At 35.5% G+C, this 25,497-nt stretch overlaps 1 protein-coding gene and 1 long non-coding RNA gene across 2 annotated transcripts in view; one reads left to right on the top strand and one right to left on the bottom strand.

Moving 5' to 3' along the window:
• Window positions 1-25,497, bottom strand: part of LOC149806893 (uncharacterized) — a 248,378-nt gene that overhangs the window by 181,398 nt on the left and 41,483 nt on the right. The window contains exons 8-10 of the mRNA XM_089959232.1: window positions 21,732-22,044; window positions 19,995-20,171; window positions 7,458-7,562 (exon numbers count right to left, since the gene is read on the bottom strand). Of these exons, the coding sequence (XP_089815358.1) occupies window positions 7,458-7,562; window positions 19,995-20,171; window positions 21,732-22,044 (595 nt within the window). The remainder of the gene's footprint in view (window positions 1-7,457; window positions 7,563-19,994; window positions 20,172-21,731; window positions 22,045-25,497) is intronic.
• On the top strand, window positions 15,093-21,887 carry LOC149806894 (uncharacterized). The gene is made up of 3 exons (XR_016421240.1): window positions 15,093-16,045; window positions 19,915-20,069; window positions 21,800-21,887. It is a non-coding gene; the product is annotated as an uncharacterized LOC149806894 (long non-coding RNA).

Genomic DNA, 25,497 nt, shown 5'->3' with positions numbered 1-25,497 from the left:
ATGTGAAGGTGGAGAATTTACAGGTTGTTGTGGAGGAGGGATCCACATTATTGTGACAGAAGATCCCTCCTGAGAGGAAGAGACCTGGGTTGAGTGATCATCAGGTCTAGAAGATCAATGAACCATAAGCACTGAGGGCACAGAGGGGCTGTGAGAATGATCTGAGAAGTGGAAGTTCCGACTTCTTGCAGAACTTGAGGAATCAGTTGGAAGGGTGGGAAGGCATAAGAGAACAGTTGATCCAGCTGGATACTAAATGCATCCATTGACCAAGCTCCCTGATCTGGGACAGGAGAAATAGAAAATGGTAGTCTGTTGTTGAGCCTGGTTGCAAATAGGTCCTCTAGGGGCCTTCACCACAGCAAGAACAGGGACTCTGTAATAGAGTGGTGAAGAGTCCATTCTGTCAGGATGGCTCTGCCAGTTCTGGAGATACTGTCTGCTAAAACGTTCTCATTGCCTGGAATATGCCAAAAGTCTGAGTGTTATGTTCTCTGAATTCGCCCAGTGCATGAGGTTCCAGACTTCAAGACAAAGAGAAGGGGCATATGTACCTTGTTGATTATCGGAGACAAACTGTGATGGACATGTTGTCCGAGGAGACCATGACACATCGACCCCTAACTCTTTCTATGTATCCTTGCAACAGTGGGTATAAAGCCTTCATTTCTAGGTTGTTTATGTGGATGAATGATTCAGATGGGGTCCAATTACCCTGTAGAATTATACCCTCTGGTTCTAAATGAGTGCCCCATGGTGATGAAATGCTGGTCCTAGAAAGATCACTGTTAATAGAGAATCTTTGTGAGGTTTCCCACCTTGTGAGAAGGAGGAACTATAGAGGTCATATTTGGAGACTCTTAATAGAACCAAATTGGCAGTGGCATTCAAGTTCCCAGAAGGGACAGGTAGTCAAGCAGACAAGCAGACATAGAAGTCACTGCTCACAGCATCTCTAATAGGGTCAGGATGTGATCAATCCAATCCAATGGAACTCTAAGTTCTGGTTTGTGAGAAAATTCATCCTCACATAAACAAGTCTTGCAATGGAGTGAGTTCCGATTTCTCAAGGTTGGGCAAAAGGCACAACTGAGTTACCACAGACCAACAGCGGTACAGATCCTGATGAAGGAACTGGATTTGAACATTGTGGATCAACCAGTCATCAAAATGCTGGAGAACTGGTATTCCCAGTAACTGGAGGTATCCCACCACTATTCTCAGGTAAAAACTTGGGGTGCAGAAGAAATTCTGAATGGTAGGACCCGGAATTAAGAAACTTCCTGCTCTTAGCAGAACTGAAGATATCTGTGGTGAGGAGGAAATATGGGGATGTGTAGATAGGCATCCTGAAGGTCAATGGAGACTGCACAATCAGATGGTCAAAGCACATTCCAGATTGAGGAGGTGGTCTTCATCTTGAAAGGTTCTTCAAGAAGAAACTGGTTTAAAGGGGAGAGGTTGATTACAATGCAAAACTTTCCACTTCTCTTGGTGACTAGGAAGGTACAGGAATAGAAGGCAGGTGACTGATCATTTATGACCCTCTTGGCAGCCATTCTCTGTAAAAGGATGGGCACTTCCTACCTCAGTTTCACCAGATTCGATTGGTGAAGAAAGATGTGGGTCCTGGATAGAGGAGGTAGTTCCTGAAACTGGAGTCAGTACCCTTTGTTCACTATAGAAAGGACCCAACCATTGTCCATGATGCTCAACCAGGCCTTGGTAAAAAGGAGTACCAACAGGAATGCCTGGGAGATGGCTGTGCAGGAGGAGAGGGTTTAAGTCCATAGAGCAGTCTCCCACCCACTCCTTTGGGAAAAGAATGGGGCTATGGAAACTGCCTCCTTCCTTTCCAGGTTCATTGGGCACATGTGTTTTTTGGTTTCTGGGAGCCAGACAGATGAGGAGGAGGCTCTATTTGGGGTTGTATATTGGACTGAGGCTGTGTCCACTTGAAGAGCTTAGCAGATGGCTGTTGAGGGCAATTCACATCGACACACTTCCTGGCCAATTGCACTTGACCAGGAGTTGATGTGAAGGATCTATGTTGATGATCCAACAAGCCTTGATATGCTACAGAGGAAATACAGAGGGAATGAGGTCTCCAAACAGACTCTTGACTTCAAGTGGAGTAGCCCTGAGGATGTCTTTACTGTGATCAAGAAATTCCTTTGAAGAGTCCTAAGCAATATTACAGTGGATGTGAAGAAGGTTCGCTGACAAAGCCAATGTCTTTAATGAAAAGGCATGCCCAGGCTCCACTTGAAATACACACCTGGGCCATACCAGCATCAAGTTGGGTAGGTTTTCTTGGCCACTTTGAGGAATGTACCCAATAGCTGGCAGGAGAGACCAAGGGTTGCAATGATGAGGAGGGAATGGCCCACCCATGACATTGTCGATTAATATTTTGACCTGTCAAAACCTCTCAGTAATTTCCTCAATCATAGAAGAATGATGAAGGAAGAGGAGGTCAAGATGACAGTGAACCCCTGAGATCTTTCCCAGATTGAAAAGGATCTTTTTGGACTGTGCAGCAGGTTTTGGGCACATGTCAGGGGGTAAAAGGTGATAGACTTCATTTATCACCTTGTCAAAAGACCATACCTCCTCTTCACATCTAACAGAAATGAAGGAGCAGGCATAAGAGCAGGTGTCACTTGTACTTCCTCCAGGTTGAACTCATTAGAGTCAACCACATCTAGATAGCATCATCAAGGAGAGTGTATAGGAATCACTAAGTCCCTAGGAGGTAAAGAGGGTATAGGAACACTCTGCACCAAATCTGGTGAGTAAAGGCTGAAGGAATGGCAAGAGCTGGAGAGAGATGAGAACATCTGTCAGTCCTGGAAGAAGTGATGCCTCTAGCCTTCCAAAAGGTTTCCACCTGATGAAGAGGTGATGGTGGGACACAAGCCATAGCAGTGCCTCCATTAATAGGGCAAGATCCTAAAGCTCAAGGAGGTATACATGACCAGGGCCCCTGAAGTGGAGGGCCCCACATCTCATAGGGATTCACTGGGATAATAGCAAAGGGGGGAATACTGATATGATCCCTTATAAGAGTCTGAACCCGCTAGTTGGACAACCAATGTTCATAATGAGGTGTTACAGGGTGGAGATCGGGAAACTTAGTCCAAACCCTATCCACATACCATGAGGCCTTAGTATGATGACCAAAAGATACAGGATTGTTTCCTGATGCAGCACTAAGGAAGGTGTGGTGCTGATCCCTCCCTGTGAGAGAGTGAGTGGGTGCAACACACTACCTCTGATAAGTTGGTCATAGTGGTACAGCTCCTCCTCAATGGGATGCAGCGACATGTTATGGGATGAGCAGTGCATCTCCTCCATGTGAGGCAGTGACATGCTGCTATATGGTCAATGTATTTCCTCGACAATGATATGTGTGCTGGGAGGGGTATTCTGGTACAGATACCATATATGACATGGTTCATGCACTGCCAATCTAACTAAAGAACAAACTGCATCTAGTGAGCATCCTATCATTATTCCTTGCATAAATGACTTACCAGTGTTATATGTTAAAAAATTTATATTATTTGTGTAGTTGGCGCTGTTCATCTAATTTTCATCATCATTCTTTGCGTGATCATTGCCTGTCCCAAACATTCACCCTCCATTATCTCAAAGGGGAGTTCATGAAATATGGTGAGCCCTACTTCTTGACAACTCAGTAACTGACATAGCATGAACTTCATATCAAATTATCCATTAGCTTTGCCTTCCATCATCAGAATGGAAGTTAAGCTTAACCCTGAAAAAATCTCCTCTATGTTTTATTCAATATACATGATCAAGAGAAACTCTAAACAAATTATATTTTATATTCATTCAACCAGTAACTGAGTATGCATCTAAAGCATGTCGCAGTTTTATCCAAATATGCAATACAAGATTTAGTTAGAAGAAGCCATAGTTGTTACCAGTCTATATTGACAGAATTATCTTTAACTCTGAAATGAGTTGAGAATCTTTGATGTCAAGACCAAATTTTGATAACTTTCTCTATTCTAAAAATATTAGACAGTGTGGTCCTTTCATACTTAGTATGAATTTCTGTCTTACTCATAACGTATTCATTCCTTTAGAGACAGATAATTTCTGTATATACCTTTGCCATGCAGGTGTGAAAATTTTTGCTGTTACTATCCACTCTTTTATAACTGAATGTTGGAATTCCCTGCATCTAAAATCTGTGTTTTCAGAAATCATAAAATTAAAGATAAAAGGTGCTCTATTATTACAGCAAAGGTGATAGAAAACTCAATATAACTGTAACCAAACTAAAATACAAATGCCATAGTTTGAAAACGAATTTATTCCAAGCAACAAATGTCCTATCCTGCTCTTATTAAATCAAGTATGAAAATGTATATTTTTTCTTCTTTAATTATCAGCAATAAAAACTGAAACTTTTGCTCAGTCCAAAAGGTTTGCTCATCCTGTTACTGTTTAAATGGTTGTAATGAAAGTTCATCATTCGATAATGAATCCGTCTTAAAGCATGATCAATTCAGACTTGTATTTGGGAAAACAATAGATTTTGCCTATTACCGCAATTCAGACTTGTATCTGGGAAACAAATAGATTTTGACTACTACTGCAATTCAGACTTGTATCAGGGAAAACAATAGATTCTGACTATTACTGCAATTCAGACTTGTATCTGGGAAAACAATAGATTTTGACTATTACTGCAATTCAGACTTGTATCTGGGAAACAAATAGATTTTGACTATTACTGCAATTCAGACTTGTATCTGGGAAAACAGTAGATTTTGACTATGACTGCAATTCAGACTTGTATCTGGGAAAACAATAGATTTTGACTATTACTGCAATTCAGACTTGTATCTGGGAAAACAATAGATTTTGACTATGACTGCAATTCAGACTTGTATCTGGGAAAACAATAGATTTTGACTATTACTGCAATTTATCTTTCTCCTCTTCAGTACCTTTTCTTCCTTATCATTATTATTTTTCCTTGTATTCATTTTTCTACTTACTTCTGTCTTCTGTTCCTCCCTCAATAATATATCTGTATTTATTCTTCTTTCTATTAAAAGTATCTTAATTTGAAGTCATTTTTTCTAAAAATGACACTGAATCAAGATATAAACATTTACATATAGTTTATCATGCTTTGTGTATTTTTCTTTACTATGTAAAGGAGATGACTCTCAATAACTTGCATAACTTATTGACAATCTAGGTGCAACTAGGTATTTTTATCTTGGAAAGAAATTTAATAAAAAGAGTGATAAAACCTTGGTGATTTTGGCAGATAAAAATTTAAATTGTTAAATCTACTCCCATTCCCTTTCCTTCATCCAAAGTGTTCATTCACTTAATGTAAAGTATACATACAATGAATGTACATTTGGTCACATATACAGAATGGTTTGCTAATCAAATTCACTATTGATTATGCAGCACACACACAACCGAATATCAGTCAGAAAGAACCAAGTGACAGGACCAAGGTAATAAATTATCATACAAAGTACCAAGTGACAGGACCGAGGTAATAAATTATCATACAAAGTACCAAGTGACAGGACCGAGGTAATAAATTATCATACAAAGTACCAAGTGACAGGACCAAGGTAATAAATTACCATACAAAGTGCTAAGTGACAGGACCAAGGTAATACATTTTCATAGAAGAGTAGTAGTTATAGTATCGCTATAAATTTTAACAGCTCATATAAAGAAAATCCCCCTTTTGCTAACAAGTGCAAAAAAGTGAGTAGATCAGCTAGTTATGTTTTGGGGGTTTCCTTCTTTCTGTTACTTTTTCAACAATAAATTCTTAATGATGCTTAGTAGTGTTAATCTGCATATGATTCAAGTTTGCTTCCTTATATTTATAACATAAAGTACATTTGGTTACAAGAAGACCAAATCACATTGTAAAAAGGGTGTTGTACTGACAATAAACAAAATAAGGCAAGCTATGATGTTATTGTAAACAGTAAATGAGTGTCTTCCAATTAGCATGCTTATATGCTGTTGTTGATTTATAATGTCAAATGGTCGATAGGTCCTGTAGGCCTGATCAATTTTTTGTTACTGTGGTCCTGTCCTGTGCATGGCAGCATGACTGACACAATTAGAACAAGAAAACTGGTCATGACCTTTATGCCAAGCCCACACCTGAGCTTTCGTAATGATGGCATTTATTTAGCTAGATAAAGATAATTGCATCTTCCAAATCCAAACATAGTGGGATGAAGCAGTACTGAAATAAAAAGGATGGAGACACATGTGAACAGCAAATTAAGTGATTGCTATACCAGTCTTCCACAAAGTCAGGCTCTACAGAAACTATTTCTTGCTTTTCTATTCCAGCAAAATTGGTACATCCACAAGAAATAATATTATTTATGTGAAAAAATGCACACAAATTACGTGTATGAATACAGTACATGAAAATATCCACTTAATGACTTATTTGTACATCACAGCACTGGTCATTACAACATGCCTCAGTATAATGCAGCCACTCAAATAGTTTTTGAAAAATAACAGTGGATCCCATCGACTTGCCTGTGGGCTTGAGTATGTAGAATATTAGAAAAATAACAGTGGATCCCATCGACTTGCCTGTGGGCTTGGGTATGTAGAATATTAGAAAAAAAACAGTGGATCCTATCGACTTGCCTGTGGGCTTGGGTATGTAGAATATTAGAAAAATAACAGTGGATCCCATCGACTTGCCTGTGGGCTTGGGTATGTAGAATATTAGAAAAATAACAGTGGATCCCATCGACTTGCCTGTGGGCTTGAGTATGTAGAATATTAGAAAAATAACAGTGGATCCTATCGACTTGCCTGTGGGCTTGGGTATGTAGAATATTAGAAAAATAACAGTGGATCCCATCGACTTGCCTGTGGGCTTGGGTATGTAGAATATTAGAAAAATAACAATGGATCCCATCAACTTGCCTGTGGGCTCAGTTATGTAGAATATAGGCCTGATGAGCCATCCTGCATGTTGTAAGAGAAATTAATGGAGGCAATCTTTATGACCTGGAATGTTACCCTGATATGATACTCCAACTAAGAAGGTTTTGTACTTTTCATAAATGTAGTTTATAAAAAATCTGACCTTGTATTTTAGGATATTATCCTTTTATTGAAGGATGCCTAAACATACATGGCACCATATGCCCAGGATTGCAATGATGTGCCATTAAGTCCTATACATGTATGTATACATACCAATGAATTATTATAACACAATTTCAAACCATTTTGAGCCCCTTTTATAGGTGGTTTTACTTGCAAAATATCCCATTACAATATGTCCTTACTTAAATTTATTATAAGAAAGCCACATTTTAAATCATTGTGCATCTTTTACTGTGTCAATGAACCATACAGTCTGATGAAGCACTGTGTTACTCATAGTTATCTCCCCTCACCTGAAGTAAAGCATCTTCTAGCTTTCCAGAAACTGAAAATGTATTCTTTATCATGGTTCCAAGAGGCAACCAGCAGCTCAGGTGGTTCAAATCTTGGCAATAAGTCTGAAAAGAAAAGAAAACAATAATAGAAATAAAAGAAATTTTATTACATAAATTAGCTGATATGATAAATATGTAAGTTTACCCCCCACACATTTTAATAATAGTTATACATTACTTGCAATTATTGAATTATTTTGAACTTGCCATCCAAGTGGGAGTCTGATGGCCTAATATAAACTGTCAAACTGTGTGGTCTACTGCTGATCAGAGAACAATATAATAATAATAATAATAATAATAATAATATATATATATATATATATATATGTATATATATATATATATATATATATATATATATATATATATATATATATATATATATATATATATATATATATATATATATATATATATATATATATATATATATATATATATATATATATATATATATGTGTGTGTGTGTGTGTGTGTGTGTGTGTGTGTGATATAAAATATCATCCTGCATTGAAAAATTCAACTCTGAAAATGATGCAAAATTACAGAAAAGCAGGTGGTATTTATTTTACTAGGACTGCTCAATTGTCTAAAGATTTTATCCATTTGAGACATTGATTATGAAAAGAAGAAATGCTAGAAGCCTGCCTTATGTCACTGGTTCCATACCAGTGACCTGTATACTGAAAACTTTTTAAAAAAAATAATTTCTTCTTTTGCCTTGGTATAATGCAAATTTTACTTCTTATGGACCTTAAATTTGGAGTACCATCAGCATCTTTTTGGTGAAAGATATTGCTTAGATAGACAGGAATGGCCTTTCTAAGAAATATTCTTTCATGTTTTTGTTAAAATCTTAATATTATTCATTGCATTCTAGATTTTGTCTATACATTGATCTTGAATTAAATGGCAAGCCCTCATTTGGAGTCTTAAATGTGTTGTTATGTTTGAATTAAAGGTATTATGTCAAATTACATTACAATAATCCACATTTGTCTGAATACAATTTTTATAAAAGATGACCCTGTACTGAAGAGGAATATATGTTTTGATTTTCCACAGTAGCCAAGATAAAAATTAAAAAGTTTTGAAACATGTTTAATGTGAATAGACCAAGTAAGATTATTATTTATGAATACACCAAGAATTTTATCATGAGAGGTCATATTAAGGCTCACATTGTCTAATAGAACCTTGAGTTTGTCACTATCTAGCCTCGTTTGTTTTTCTTGCATTGTAACTAGTAGGGCTTTCATTTTTTTTCTGTATTTACAATCATACTGTTTTCCTTGCACCATACTTTAAGTCTGTTTATAGCATCTTGTACATTATTTTCAAGTACCGTTTTGGTTTTACCTATCTCTGACAGTGTAGTATCATCTGCATAGTGGTCAGTGGAAGAAACTGAAGTTCTGTCTTAGAGGTAAGTCGTTGATAAATAGAATGAATAACATAGGTCCGAGGATAGAGCCCTGTGGTACTCCACAATCAATATTTTTACTTTTGAGAAAGTTGACCATTTAAAGATACTTTGGCACTCTATTGGTTAAGTAAGAAGTAAACAAATTTAGGGAGTTTTCACTGCATTGATAGAGTTAGTTTGCAAGCAAAATTTCATGGTCTAGAATAATAAAAGCTTTATGACAATCAACCATAATAGTGTCTATCATTTCTCCTTTTCTCTAATGCTGTCATCCATTTATCAATCAAAGATATAAATGCAGTTTCACAGGAGTGATTCTGTCAAAAGCCAGACTGATTATCATGAATAATATCATAAGTGTTCAAATAGTTGAATTGAGAAAAAAAATCATGTACATGTTTTTCTACTAATTTGAAAATACAATTAATGATAGAGATGGGTCTGTAGTTTTTTACATCATCTTTTGTTCCAGCTTTATGCAATGGTGTTACCTTGGCAGTTTTCCATGTTTGTGGAGATTTATTAGACCTAATACTTTCATTGCAAATGAAAGCAATACTCTACTACTGCAGGTGAAGCTACCTTTAGTAGCCTTGGTCCAATCATAGCAAGTCATGTAGCTTTGCAATCAACACAAATTCAGGACTCATTTCAGGAATTTAATACTTTATATTGTTTGGGAGTATGGCTCAGTGTTATGATTCCATGGCCTTAAACAAATTAACAGATAGAAGCAAAACCAACAAGGTTTGTAAAACTTAACAAATAATTTATTTCTCTAAGTAATAAAATGAAAATCTAGGAGGAACAATCAGTATTGTGAATTAAATCCAAAATAATCCTAAAAGTTCTATGACAAGTCCAAAACAAATAGTGTTCTAAATGAATCTGCTGTACCAATAGCCTTGAATGTGCTAAAGTTACAAGTCTTGCTGTATCACAATGGCATTGTCCAGAACTCCTCTGAATGAATTCACAATAATCCCAAAATGTTGCTTTAGCCATGACGCAGCATTAAATACATTTGCAAACTGATATTAAAACAAGAACAATGCTAGGAAATAGGAATCGGGAATGATTCAGTTTCTCTTTATATGCATCACCATAGCTCTATGACAACTTTAAGTGTCAGTACCTCCTACATGACCAATGTTGCAACACATTCCACCTGATTTATGTTGCAACACTACCCACATGACTCACTCATCCAATTGGAAATTAACCCCAAATCAGGTTCATTATACAAAACAAATAACAAACAACCTGTGTATATCTCATTGCAATCTACAGTCATAGATGAAAAGTTAAAACACAAAATAGATATACATAACACTTGGCACCTTGTCAGGCCCAAGGCATAAATGACTTCACTCTAGTGCAACACTGATTGCAGATGAAATGACAAGAAGGTGGACTAAGACTGCCAGAATGCAGCATTCATTTCAAAGAAGGAAGATTATGGAAGGCCCTGGAAAATGTAATGATAACCCTGCCCTCATGGGTTTTGATTTCCATGAAAGAAAGGTCTCCTATAGTGAGAAACTGATCATTTCTTTTAATAGTCTGAACAATCCACCTCAAAACGGTGACTCCCAAAATATCAGATGTACCTTTAAGAGTGAGAAAAAGATGGCTACATCATTTAATTTCCTCTTTGATGCAGACATGTAGAAATGGAAAGCTCAAACTGGCCAATTTAGGAGCCCTATTCTGATCATTGCAGCACAGATGTGACTGAAACTGGGGATTTTAATATGAATATGAACTACAAAAATGAGCTGATTCTTGGCCAAAACTAAGGTTGGCCAATAATTGAGACTGAACAATGGCTTCCATTTAAGCATAAACTACCTGTCATGGTACTGTCATGGTTATATATGATATGTCTCCAGCAACTGGACGTCTTTTCCTGTGCAGGTTTGTGAACAGATGTGGAGATGTAATGCTTAATATTATATCATCAAAAGCAGTCCCCTCAGGCATATCTCAAAACTAAATAGGGTTCAATATTGACTGTGAGCTAGTTTTATCTGATGGCATGAAGAGAAATTGGGGTGGAATGACCCCTCTCTCTCACTGTGCTTTTATCCACATTGGTTCCTGAGAATCCTGGCTTCTAACTTGTAATGGATCAGCTTTCCCCTCAAAAGCACCCATACAAGGTAGATAATGTGGCACAACTGGCCACAGAGCAAGTCATGTGCATGGTGGCACTATGGGTAGAATAAGCGAAAAGAGTGCCAGTACACTAATGTCAGGATGTTGATTAATGTAAGTTCAACATGATAGGCAAGATCAACTTTATTACTGACCTCATGTAGTTAGATTCACCTCATGTAGTTAGATTCAGATGGCAAAGTCCAAAAGTGATGTAACAGGACCATTGTATCCAACATAACTTTGTAAAATTTCTTATGCTGGAGTGAGTTATAGAATATGTACTCTACAAAACTGATCCCTACTGCACCTTGCTAGATGGTATCTGAGGTGCATACCTACAAGGGATTCACTATTCCCATCCCTGTTCTGTGTATGTGATGCTCTGCAAGTCAGCCACTAGACACGATAGTAATAACAATTCAACACTAGTTGGTCATTGATGACTAGCATGCTAATAATTAAACCATGCTGTTGACAGAGAAGGAGAAGAGCAAACTTCTGGTAGCAACAAGCAAAAGACTTCCTCAGTTGATGCTTGGAAGGCAGGAGTCTTCTCTTGTCATTGAGATCTAGCCAAGATGATGGAGCTTGTGAGCATCTTTTGTCATGTCTAGATGAATTTGGCAACACTGATGCCTCCTGTGCAATCTGAGATGAAACTGGAGAAGATTGTTTTGAGGAACAGTCCACCATGCTTGCAGAACATCCTGATTGGGATTTGATTACTATGTGAGTGTTCCCTTTGAGTGACAAAGGCATCAGATTGCAGTGACTCCATATCCTACTGGGGCACTAAACTGGGCATGAGGAGTATTGAGTGATCTGTGGCTAATCCATGGAATTGCCTTGTGGTATTAAGTAGACAAAATGCATGAAGACCTTCCGTCTTGTGGCTAAAATGGTAAGATGGATGCTGGTAGTGACCAGTTGCAATCCTATGGCATTGTGTGGTTTTGATGGAACAGTGCCATTTTAACTTTCATGACATTGTGTCATTCTTTGTGCTGATATGATCGAGGGGATATTTGACCAACAGAACCAGTTCATACAATTCAAACAAGGACATTCTGTCTTCTTGCTAAATGGTAAGATTAATTGTTGTGATTTGAGATGTATGGCAGAGTCCAGCTTTGACAGAACAGTGACATTTAATCTTGTATGACATTGTACCATTATTTGTGTTGAAACTGGTTAGGGGACATTTGATCCTCAAAACCTGTCCATACAGCTTTGAGGTAATACCTGAATAGGCTTGATTTCTCTTGATCTTGCTCTATGTAGACAATAAAGGCCTGGCTTACATTGTACAATCAGCTGTGGTGGTGATGTATGGTCGCTTCCAAATGGTCACTGAGTAAAGGCTCCCTTTGAGTGGCAAAGACAAAGTGAAGAAATATCACCTGATTTCAGAGGCACTAAGCTGGGCATCATTTGCAGTGAGTGTTTTGCGGCACAATGCAGGCAAGGCTGATCCATGAGAGTACCTATATTACACGAGTTTGGCAATCTGAATAAAGATCATTAATCTGGTGGCTGACAATGGATGATCAGATGTGTCATGGATGATCATATGTGTCATGGATGGTCATATGTGTCATGGATGATTATATGTGTTATGGATGATCATATGTGTCATGGATGATTATATGTGTCATGGATGGTCATATGTGTCATGGATGGTCACATGTGTCATGGATGGTCATATGTGTCATGGATGATCATATGTGTCATGGATGATCATATGTGTCATGGATGATCATATGTGTAATGGAAGATCATATCATATGTGTAATGGAAGATCATATCATATGTGTAATGGATGAACATATGTGTCATGGATGATCATATGTGTAATGGATGATCATATCATATGTGTAATGGATGATCATATGTTATGGATGATCATATGTGTCATGGATGATCATATGTGTTACGGATGATCATATCTGTAATGGATGATCATATGTGTTATGGATGATCATATATGTAATGGATGATCATATGTGCTATGGATGATCATGTGTGTTATGGATGATCATATGTGTAATGGATGATCATATGTGTAATGGATGATCACATGTGTTATGGATGATCATATGTGTAATGGATGATCATATCATATGTGTAATGGATGATCATATGTTATGGATGATCATATGTGTTATGGATGATTATATGTTATGGAAGATCACATGTGTTATAGATGATCATATGTGTCATGGATGATCATAAGTGTTATGGATGATCATATGTGTTATGGGTGATCATATGTGTAATGGATGATCATAAGTGTTATAGATGATCATATGTGTAATGGATGATCATATCATCTGAGGAATGGATGATCATATGTGTAATGGATGATCATATGTGTTATGGATGATTATGTGTTATGGAGGATCATATGTGTTATAGATGATTATATGTGTCATGGATGATCATAAGTGTTATGGATGATCATACATGTAATTAACCCATTGTAATCTGAGCCATATGGAATTACATCACAATTAATACTTCCAGTTCAGTACCCACGAATGTAGTTCTAGTCTATTTTTAGAACATTTTTTCCTCTCTCATTTTGATGGTGATAGAAGAGTTTTATTTATGCAGTTTTGGTAGGGATTTAAAGGTAACTGTTTATTCTTGATAATATGAGCTCAGGGTGTTGTTGTCTGTATGTATTTTGGTGACAGTGCACAGTGAGTAATAAGGCCTTGGTGATGATCCGGAAGTGAAATACGTGTTCTGGTTACATGCTGTTATGTTGAGAGTCAATGATCTAAAAAAAGAGCAGGTCAACCTTTGACAAGAACTTCACTGTGAAGTCATCTTTGAAGGTATTTTAGATTAACATATGATTTGCATTGATTGTCACACAGTGGAAAGGTCAGTACTGAGAAACAAATGTAGAGAACATATAGTAAAATTAATTGTGTACTATGTCCTGTAAGGGCAGTATTTGAGCAAAGTTTAAATTGGTATAAAATCTTTATTATTAAAGATAGACACATGAAATTTTAATATGTCATGTATATTGACTTTTAAAATATAAGAATGAAATTAAAAGTAAAAAATTAATTTTTATTTTAAAAATTTTAATAAAATTTTTAAAAAATTATAAAAAAAAATTAAAAAACCCCTAAAATGCACATATATAATATTTTTGGGAATCATATTAAATGTTATCAGCGTGTATGTATTCCTACACCATATAAAAGCTCCAATGTTGGATTTTTGTCACATTTTGTCAGAGAAAATATCTTTGTAGTCAAAATGAGACCTTCATTAAAAATACATGAAGACAAAATTATAATTTGTATTGGCCATTCAGACTATTTATTAGGGGTCCAATCAGTTAATTTATGTGTTTATGATGGGGTCACTTCCTGAGAAACAAACATCTGCTGGTATAGCCTTCAGTAATTGTTTATAAACATAGTTATAAGGTATTTAGTGAGAGGACAGCGATGAAAACTTTATACTAGAACCTACTCAAGTTCTCTACTAAATCATTTTAAACTGTCTGAGAATGAAATACAGGTCAAAGGGATAAAATATGCTTCCCCCAGGTATATTTACCCTTGGATGTAAGAAAAAAGCAAAATGATGTAAGTTGAATACAAAATGCATTCCATTTTATTGTTCAGTTAGATTAAGATATTGATTGGTGTAGTGCAGCATTGTGGCCTATATGATGTTATGGGAATTCTAATGATCCATCTTGATTTATGCATTATTAATTACTAATACTATTTGTTAATTGACACTCTAAAGATTACATAAGAAGCATTCAAACAAATTATTTGAATTTAACTTTGTACATGGTTACATATCCCACATGTACAAATATCCATCCATTTTAGAATGTTTGGGATCAAAAGTTCACATTCAGTACATCATATAGGCTGACATTTTACCTATAGTGAACCTGTAAAGCACATTTATGGCTATGTGCACTGAAAATATCCCAAAATGTTATTTTCATCATGAATATGCCTATGTATGGTAACATATTTCAATTTAGTACTTTGACAGAGTGCGGTATTGAAACATCAGCTGATATCTGATTCCATTCAATCAATGAGCTTAATAATTGGTAACCAACACTCTTCAAAATACCATATAAATGTTCAAATAGATAATTTGAATTATGTTTGCACATTTGATCTTAACAAGTACATTGTATATGTCCCACATATGCAAATTTCCATCCTTGTTTACAAGTTTTGGGGATGAGAATTTCACATTTAGCTGATGATATAGGATTTATTGGTACTTATAGTTGATTTTTATGACCACATTTGGCTGTATTCACTTGCAATATCCAAAATTGTTATTTCCCTCATGAATAGGAATGCTTATAGTAACACATTCTAATTTAGTATATTGTCACTTGACTTTCCTGTATACTGGTATGTAATAATGTTTACACCAATGATCAAACCTCACCGCCCCAACATTGCCTTAAACTTTATGATACATAGTCTACCTGATTAGTTATTTAACTTGTAAATGGCTAAATGTGCTTCTAGAAACCTCATATACTTTTAGGATGAATTTAACACTTTAATACATGGCCATTGCTTCACATTTCTGAGTGTCACTCTGTCAAGTTTAATATTTTCCCCCATGCTTGCAACCTTAATGTTAATTTGAAATCACCATATCTAACACATTTTAACTTCATTTACATAGATCTTACTGTTTTCTAGAATTAAGTGAAACATATTGTATCTTTTCAGGTCTAGCCTGGTATCTGGAACAAAGTGTTAGAGTTGGATTAGCTTGGAAGCTCTCCTGAGTAGTCTGGTGGTAATAGCATGGTTTCATAAGGGCATGTGCAGTGTACTGCCATAAGTGACCAAGATTAGTTCATATCACCACACTGATACATGGCACCTCAAAGACATGGCTTAGGTTTTCATGAGAGAGATCAGCACCATTTTTCAGTAAGGTAGAACCTCCCTAGAAACTATTTTCCTATCCCATTGCCACCTTTTGTTGTTATCGACATTGAAATGGAATGCATTTTTGCTATAAAACATGGTAATGGTCCCATTAGAACTTTAAATCTGAATGTGCTATTAGTTATGGAAACAACTGCCTAAGTACCTGACACAATAAATGTGGAACATAGCACCTGTCAGTGTTTCTTTAGTGTGTACACCTATATGCATCTGGACAGGCATATTGCGGTTTGCTGCCAAAATCACTATGAGCTATGATGCTTCACTACCCCTGGGGAAAATGTTATCAGTTATACAGACCCAAACTACCATTTGTTTTAAATATCATTCATTAGTCAACTTTTCTGTCTAAAATTTGTCAAACTGTGTTTTAAAACTTGTATGAAAATTTAAGTTTTCAATAAAATTTAGTTTTTAAAATTTAAATGTTTATTTAATTTGCCATTAAAACTGAATTTATCAACATTTGTAATTTTCAAACATATTTTCAGACAGGGCTTATCTTGTATCACAATTAGGTTTTTACTGCATTGAAAAATTCCTATAATTAAGGAAGATATAGCAAATTTAGTTTTGGTTTCTCAAGAGCACTTGGACCAGAACTTGCACCCTGTGGAACACCAGCACTACATACTTTCTGACAGGTGTCACATGTTTTCCTTGCAAGGAAATTCAAAAAGACTTCATGTATAAAGTTGAAATAGGTATAGCATGCAAATATAAAAGTTTGACTAAAATTGGTGTAAAACATGGAGCCTGTCAGGAATTACATCACAATTAATACTTCCAGTTCAGTACCCACGAATGTAGTTCTAGTCTATTTTTAGAACATTTTTTCCTCTCTCATTTTGATGGTGATAGAAGAGTTTTATTTATGCAGTTTTGGTAGGGATTTAAAGGTAACTGTTTATTCTTGATAATATGAGCTCAGGGTGTTGTTGTCTGTATGTATTTTGGCGACAGTGCACAGTGAGTAATAAGGCCTTGGTGATGATCCGGAAGTGAAATACGTGTTCTGGTTACATGCTGTTATGTTGAGAGTCAATGATCTAAAAAAAGAGCAGGTCAACCTTTGACAAGAACTTCACCGTGAAGTCATCTTTGAAGGTATTTTAGATTAACATATGATTTGCATTGATTGTCACACAGTGGAAAGGTCAGTACTGAGAAACAAATGTAGAGAACATATAGTAAAATTAATTGTGTACTATGTCCATATGACAGAGTCTGGTAGAACAGGGCCATCGCAGCTGACATGACATTGTCCAGTTCATTAAATTGGGACAAGGTATGTGATATTTTATGCACATAGCCAGTCCATACATCTTAAGAGTGAGACAGTAACTGAGGTGGTTTGTCTTGATCTCAATCTAGCTCAATGGCAGTTGAAAAAGGTGACTGGGTGTCAATCCCATGACTTTATCCATAATATGCAAGTTTTACATGTATTTGTACATTGGTAATGGGAGCAAGCTACATAAGTAAAGTGGTTGTCAGTCCCATGTTTCCAATATTTACAAAAACTTTCACTTGATCTTGAACATGGTCTAAGTCTGTAAGACAAAAGAGCAGACAATATATACAGGTGCAGTATGGCACCTATAGTTCTCCTAAAGTACAATTATATTATGATTAGGAAATGTATATGAAGAGTAAGAAGTTAGTTTATGGTGGGGTGCTTAATTGGGTAAATGGACACTGTAAGTGAAGGTTGAAACCAAAGGCAGAAATGTAAATATGGGACAGACCACACCTGCTATCTGGCCACCTCATGGCTTCAGGACAACTTCTGAGTTATCTCCCTCATCACTGCACAGTGAGGAAGCAACAGAAGGTTCTGATTTAGGGTATGCCCAAGATGGTGTCTCCAGATGGAGATAAGTTATACCGAATCATCCAAATATCCTGAGGGTTTTGGACACAGATTGTGGGAAAGGATATTGGTAACCTTGTGTACTGCCATGTTAAAGATCCACAATGCCTTCTTCTCCAATCACTTGAACCATAGGGTGGGACAAAGATGGAAAACCCAAAAGGGTAGAAGGGCCTGATATGACTGGTTCATCTAGGAATTCATCTGTGTCAACCATACTTGATTATAGTTCTCCCTTATCTGTATTTCCTCTTGGATAAGCAAGATTTAAAGCCATGCCTTATTATGTAAATAAGTGGATAGATTGCAGGCCCATCCCATAAGCTATAGATGCATGTAGCTGACTTAGACTTCCTTTAAGAGAAATGCCCAAGAGGTACATTAAAACTTCACAAAATCTTAGAAAAAGAAGGACAATATTAAACTTGTTAGAAGTGGAATAAGTTACCAGTTATCATGTTGTTGTTTATTCTAGACCTCCAATTACTATCTGGAAAAGGGAGCATTCCCTCAGACTGGTGGGATATGATCAGGAAAAGATATAGCAATGTCATGAGCCTTTCATGTATTTACTGCTATTAAGACTTATAGTTTACTCTCACTTAGGTAAATAACTGGATGTTAAAAATTACTTTTTATTGTCTGAATAATGTATGTGCTAATGAAAATTATAATTTTTTACAATTACCTTGAATGTAAAATTAAAATCTCTATTGCAAGTACTGTGTGCTGATGCATCTGGCAAATTCAGTCCCTCATCACTCCAAACATGGCCTACATTATAATGATGTACTGGATCTACTGACTGGAGCATTTTCTAATAATGCAATTGTTTCAAAACATATAGATTGTCTGTGACAACAGAATTCATTGACAAAATGAAATATGTCTATTGAAATTATCTCACCTCTAAAAATTTAAAACACAAGCAATATTTTCTTTCAAAATTGCTTGAGATTTTACAAACCTATAACAGCTAACATACTCCAAATATGGTGAAGAATCCCCAAAATATGCAAATAAGCTAAATCACTGTCACTGCTTCAGGAATTGACTCATGTAATAGAGACATTTTAATGCTCTCATAGGCTTAAAGAGTGAACTGACTACATCCGAAATGTAGCTATCAAGGTGGGTGAAAATTGCCTTTGAATAAAACTGACATAACATGAACTTTTGAACTTGCATGTGAAACTGCTTTGTTTAGACTAATGTTGGATCATGAGCCGTATCAGCTGTTGATCTTGCTGTCCACTGACAATACCTTCAGTTAATCCACGCAATAATTAGGGTAATCAAAGTAGTTTCAGTCAGACAGGCATCCTCTTTTTGCATGCACTAGATGTATGAAAAATTATTTAGTTTACATTCTCACTTGAATATTTATTTTTCATTGACAAAGTTTGAAAATGTGGTGTCCAGAAAAATGAAGGGTTCTGATATTTATGTCTATGATGGTAGTCTCAGTAATCAGTCTTGAATCTATCTACCTGTTCTAAATGGGAAATGTATTTGGATTTATACACCTGTTCTATATGGGAAATGTATTTCTATGGGAATGATGCATTGCAAGCCATTCAAAGTCTTTACTGTTTGATATACAAGTTGTTTAATCTGTTGCCTGGTACACTGTACAATAACAGTAGAGCCAGGTAACCAACAATTCAGAGCCCTGAGTGGCCAAGTGGTCTAAAGTGTTCACTGTTACGGATCACTGCCATCTCACCTCTGTCTGCATGGGCTCAAGTCTTGGGCTCAGCCAATGTGGGTATGTGAGAAAGCTTGCCAGTAGCTTCTCATGTATCGGTGGTTCTTTCCCAGGTTTTCCTGGGTTCTTCCTCCACCATTTATACTGGCCGCCATGTATAGCCTATCTTGTGCTGAAAAATGGTGTTAAACCATATAACAACAACAACCAACAATTCATGTGACTTTGATTTGGGGTAATTTAGCTATGATTTCAAATGTGTATGTCTATTCCAGGAATGAATGTCACTAGATTATGACAACCAGACTGTATTGCTACAATGGAATACAGAAGGATTTTGGAGACATATACGTACGAGAAGTGTCCCAAGTGTTTTTTCTGTTACTCTAGGATGAAAAGATAAACTATAGAGGAAGTGACTGGTCTGCAGGTGAGACACATGTCCATTCACAATGTTCTCCACAAAAAACTTGATGCAAAGGTCTGTACCACACGTTGAAAGACCATCCAGGAAAAACTGCTGTTCGTATTTCTAAAGAAAAATAAAAAAGTTGTATTACTAACACTGAACTTTATATATTAATTGTAAGCGATGAACCTGCATATAATATTACATATAATATTAATGATATCCAATTCCCATCAGGGTTAAATCCAATCTCTTGAACATCTAGAATTCTGTGTAAAATCCACTAAATATGCTGGAACAATGAGCCGATCTAGGCCTAACTGTAAATATATTTTTTTTCTTATTCACTGACCTGTTTATTTAAGAAAATTTTGACAACAAAATTCAATATCTGATAATATTGTTGACAGTGATGCCACTGCCAGAAATGTAATGGGGATGTCAAGAAGACAATATCACAGTTGATAGATTATATTACTGGTCTCCTGCAATGTAGTCCTAAGCAAAAAGCAAATAATGTAACTCTGAGACTGGGCATTTTCTAAGCAAAAAGCAAATAACGTAACTTTGAGACTGGGCATTTTTTAAGCAAAAAGCAAATAATGTGACTCTGAGACTGGGTATTTTCTAAGCAAAAAGCAAATAACATAACTGAGACTGGGCATTTTCTAAGCAAAAAACAAATAACGTAACTCTTAGACTGGGCATTTTCTAAGCAAAAAGCAAATAACGTAACTCTGTGACTGGGCATTTTCTAAACAAAAAGCAAATAATGTAACTCTGAGACTGGGCATTTTCTAAGCCAAAAGCAATTAATGTAACTCTGAGACTGGATATTTTCTAAGCAAAAAGCAAATAACGTAACTCTGAGACTGGGTATTTTCTAAGCAAAAAGCAAATAACGTAACACCAATTTTTCTTTAAAGAGATTAGAAAAGGAAATCACTCTATTATGTATTTTATCAAATGAATTACTTCCACTGTCCTACTCCACCTAGGGTGTAAAGGTATCAGAATGACTTAAGACAATCAAACCAGGAAAACAAGGGATGCAAATTTGTAAGATTTCTGTGACATGGGCAAAAATGCTACAAGATTTGATCCAATAGCTCATGGACACTATTTATAGAAACAGTTTAAGCAAGTCTGTATCAGTGAAATTAAAATTTATGATACTATGCATAAACTGTTAACAAATTACTGCAAGTACTTTACAGTGTGCTAGATATAGTTGGAGTAGCTGTGAATTTCTCAAGTTATGCCACATAATGTCATAGATTCAACTCTAGTAAATATTGTCCATTAGGATTCTATAACTTTATTTTTTATTTTACACAACTTGTACAGAATTTTAAAAATTTTACCTTTAAATTTGTATCTTTTAGTACTAAATGTGTTTTATTTATTAGAAGTCTTTATTTTCCAAAAGTTCTTCAATTCTTAATTTGAAAAAATCCAAATTGGGTATTTGGAGCTTTATTGGGTCATTCTGTGTGACCTAGAAGAAACTGTCATATTTATAAAATCTTAAAGAACATCTGCACAGAATTATAAAAAGAAATGTTAAGTGGTTGGTACTGTATGGGTAGCTTGGTTTATTTATATTTATGTCCACTTATTTTCTGATCAGCCTTCATATGTCTCACTCTCTTAAAATACTGTGAACATAACACATCGCACTACCTCAGTCTCTGAACACAAGGTTACTTCTTCACAACCAAACAGTAAATCTGTTGTACTCTGTATTGCAGACTCTGTGGCCTTCCTCAGCTGGCTGACAAAGTTCTGAAATTCTGATGCAAGTGGCATAGGGTCATCTGAGTTGTAAAGCTTGGTGAGCTGCTCCACATTATCCAAAATATCAAATTCTGTGACATCATCATTTTTAGACTTGTCCTCAAACTCATATTCAAAGTTCACCTTTTTCTTGTGTATCATCAAACGATTAATGTTACTGGAATCCAAATGCTGTGTATCTGTCAATTCCAATACTTGACTGAAAATAAATTCATTAAAATCTTCATGAACATTAAATTTTCACAAATTGTGTTTCAACCAGTTTTGCACAATATTTCTTTATGTCACAGTGTCCACATATCGGAGATTAAAACACAGTCTGCAGTTAATTATGTTCTCACAGAAACACCTGAAGACATAGCAGTGATAGTAGGCTGACATTTTTCATGTTTGAATGCAAGACGGCATATCATATTTATGATGATTACAATGAAAATGAATAAAAATATATATGACCTAAAGCATTAAAGTGTTGCCACTGGTAAATTTTGAAATTTTGAAATTTTATCAAAGATTGTAATTTACAGTGTACTGAGAATTTTTGGGGCAAAAGAAAGTGTAACAAAATATAGGACTTCTTATTACAAGTTGAAAATTTCATGGTGTTGATTCAAATCTCTGGACATTGAGTGATGTTTTTGAGGATAAAATGTGCAATATATCAGGATTTTGTTTGCCAGTTTTAATCACAAATTTCTTCATGTTCAACAAATAAGGGTCGATTCTTTTGACATTTTCTAGAAAAAAAAGGGATCCATGCCTGCTCCCATGTTATAAGAAGGTTCATGAATTATCTGGGTGTGAGTTATCAAGGGAGAAGTATTGGCTATTTAGTGCTGGGGCAATTACAGTAAAGTGTCTTGCCCATGGACACACCTAAATAATCTACATGGGCTGATCCATTGAGAGAATTTGAACCCATGCCCTTTTGGTTGAAAGTCTGACACAGTGCAGGATCCATTTTGGACAATTGACCAATGCCTTTGGATAATACATAGTCAAAATTGGCTAAAAGATCAGAGAAACCTTTATTCTGGCTTATGTTCTCACTTCCATTTCCATGATGGCAAAAATGTGTCATAGAATGGTACCCTCTGAATATGATCAGGGTTAACTTCTTCTGCTCCAAAAGTCAAACATGGAACATAGAAATCTGTGGTACAGAAGCTTTTACAAGAGTGATTCTTTTATGCTCACACCATTGAAAGAAGGCTCTCAATTTCAAAATGATGGACCTTTTTATCCAAGTGATTTTGTTCACCACTTGACCACAAAATTGTCTTTTTTGAGGATTCATTTGATATGAGCCAAGTGTACAGGTTACTCATTTGATATGAGTCAAGTATACAGATTACTCATTTGATATGAGTGAAGTGTACAGGTTCATCATTTGTTGGTTGAGACTGAAGACCTGCTGCTAGATTCAAAAGGATGCTTTTCAAAGATTTCTCCCTTGAAGAGTGAAATCAGGATTAGTCTGCACTTGGATTCCCTCACTTTTGGAATGACCTTAATTGTGAATTAGAGAGGTTAGCAGGAAGATAGATACATCAAGACCATTCCAATTATGACAAATGGGTGTTCCTGGAAGGAGGGAAAGAAAAAAATACTTTCTCATGGCCTTTGACCTTGAACTGGGTATCATGGATAAAGAAGATCATTCAACTTGTCTCAAACAATATGAAGGATATACCCACATGTTAAGTTTGGTTAAATCCATAATTAATATTCTTGGAAAAAGAAACAATCTACTGAAGTGGCATCAATAAAGATATTATTCTGATCATTCACAGACAAGGTTTGATAAATTGCTTGCATTACCATTCTCACAGGCCAGTCAAACTTGAAATAAACTGAGTCATTATGATTGGTCTTGAAATCAATGTTAGAGAACTGACTATCAATCTAATCATTACAACGCAACTAAATATAAAATCTAATAAAAATTCCTATTCATGTGTACAAGCCAATGCATTCATAAGCTCAATGATGTACAAAATTGCAAACAATAACATGTGACTTGACCCCAAGGTCAATTTAAACTTTTTGCAGAGCATTCCCTAAGTGTTATTGCTGCATAATTTACCCACTTAAATCTGACCAAGCAACTGATTTTTGCTGCCACCTGTATCCGCTTTGTGGGAGCATCCATAATTGCCCAATTACTTTAAATGTTTACTGGTTACCTCAATTTTATGGAAGGTTCCAGGGTATTAGTAATACATGTAATTGCATTGCAAAGGAGCCAACTCATGCAATTTACTTGAGAGGACCTTAACAAGAAAAAACTCAAGTTGGGAAACCAAAGTTAGAAGAGCAGCAAATGAGCAAATGTAACTCCTTCTAAATGAGCATACAGAAAGCTATAAATCTAATGCATTTAATTCTTATCAAGATAAAGGGGCACGATACAAATTTTGGCACTTTTTTCATTTAGGATCAACTATGTATAATAAGTCTTTTGGTGAAACCCAAATATTGTTACAGCCATCTGTTCAAGAGAAGTAGCTATAACAAAATTTTCAGCTGGCTGCCATAGCAGTCATATTAGAGGTCAGATTGGTACCATTTTTATTTGCAGCTTACTTAGTACCATAAATCTGTTTGTCAAAATTCCATACTGATATTACCATCTGTTTAGAAGACAATATGATAATAATATTTTAAAGTAAAGTTAAACTGAGGAAAACAAAAGTTAAACTGAGGAAAACAAACAGAGGATAGACTAGTCAGGGGCTGTAACTTTCCTCTCAATGATATACAATCAGGGGCTATAACTTTCCTCAATGATGATGTAGCATGCAGAAAATCACATCCATTCAAGGGCTCATCTTTATAATGCTGCATTACATATTTGGTTAAAATCCACCAATCCCTTGGTTAAGTTATGCTGCAGAAACTAATGTAAGGAAGACAAGATATCGGGAGGTGCAATTCCTGTAAATGATGTACTGGAACACTGGATATAAAATTAATTCTTATCAATGTAAAGCAGCATGCTAATTTGATAAAACACAAGAAGCCTTGGTGCATTTAGGAGTATGGGCAATGAAAGGTATAATTCCTGTAAATGAGGTCACTGAATCCTGGAAATCTAACTCATTCAAGGTCTCATCAATACAAAACCTACATAACAAATCCTTTTGTAGCGACCATTAATTTCCATTATTTTGTGATGGATATTCAACTTAATCTATTGCAAGAAAATGCACATCAAACAATATATATATATATATATATATATATATATATATATATATATATATATATATATATATATATATATATATATATATATGTATATGTATATATATATATATATATATATATATATATATATATATATATATATATATATATATATATATGATAAAGCAAAACTAAATGCACATAAAACTATACATTTCTTCATGTTATTGGATTGCTTGGACATTTAATTATGTAAATATAATGAAATCATAGTTTTTCAAAGGTTAAATGCTTCAACATTCTACTAGCAATGATCCTCTATATGACTTTTAGCCTTCATGTCAATATTCTTGATTCTTGTAAGATGTCATATAATAAAACCATTACCTTATGTTTGACATAGCAGTGGCTAATATAGCACCTCTGTCATATAATAAAACCATTACCTTATGTTTGACATAGC

Source organism: Sinohyriopsis cumingii, chromosome 1, assembly GCF_028554795.1.
Source record: "Sinohyriopsis cumingii isolate HCF-2022 chromosome 1, ASM2855479v2, whole genome shotgun sequence".
Taxonomy (NCBI): domain Eukaryota; kingdom Metazoa; phylum Mollusca; class Bivalvia; order Unionida; family Unionidae; genus Sinohyriopsis; species Sinohyriopsis cumingii.
The sequence above is the reverse complement of the archived record's forward strand: the minus strand, read 5'-3'. Positions and strand labels throughout refer to the sequence as shown.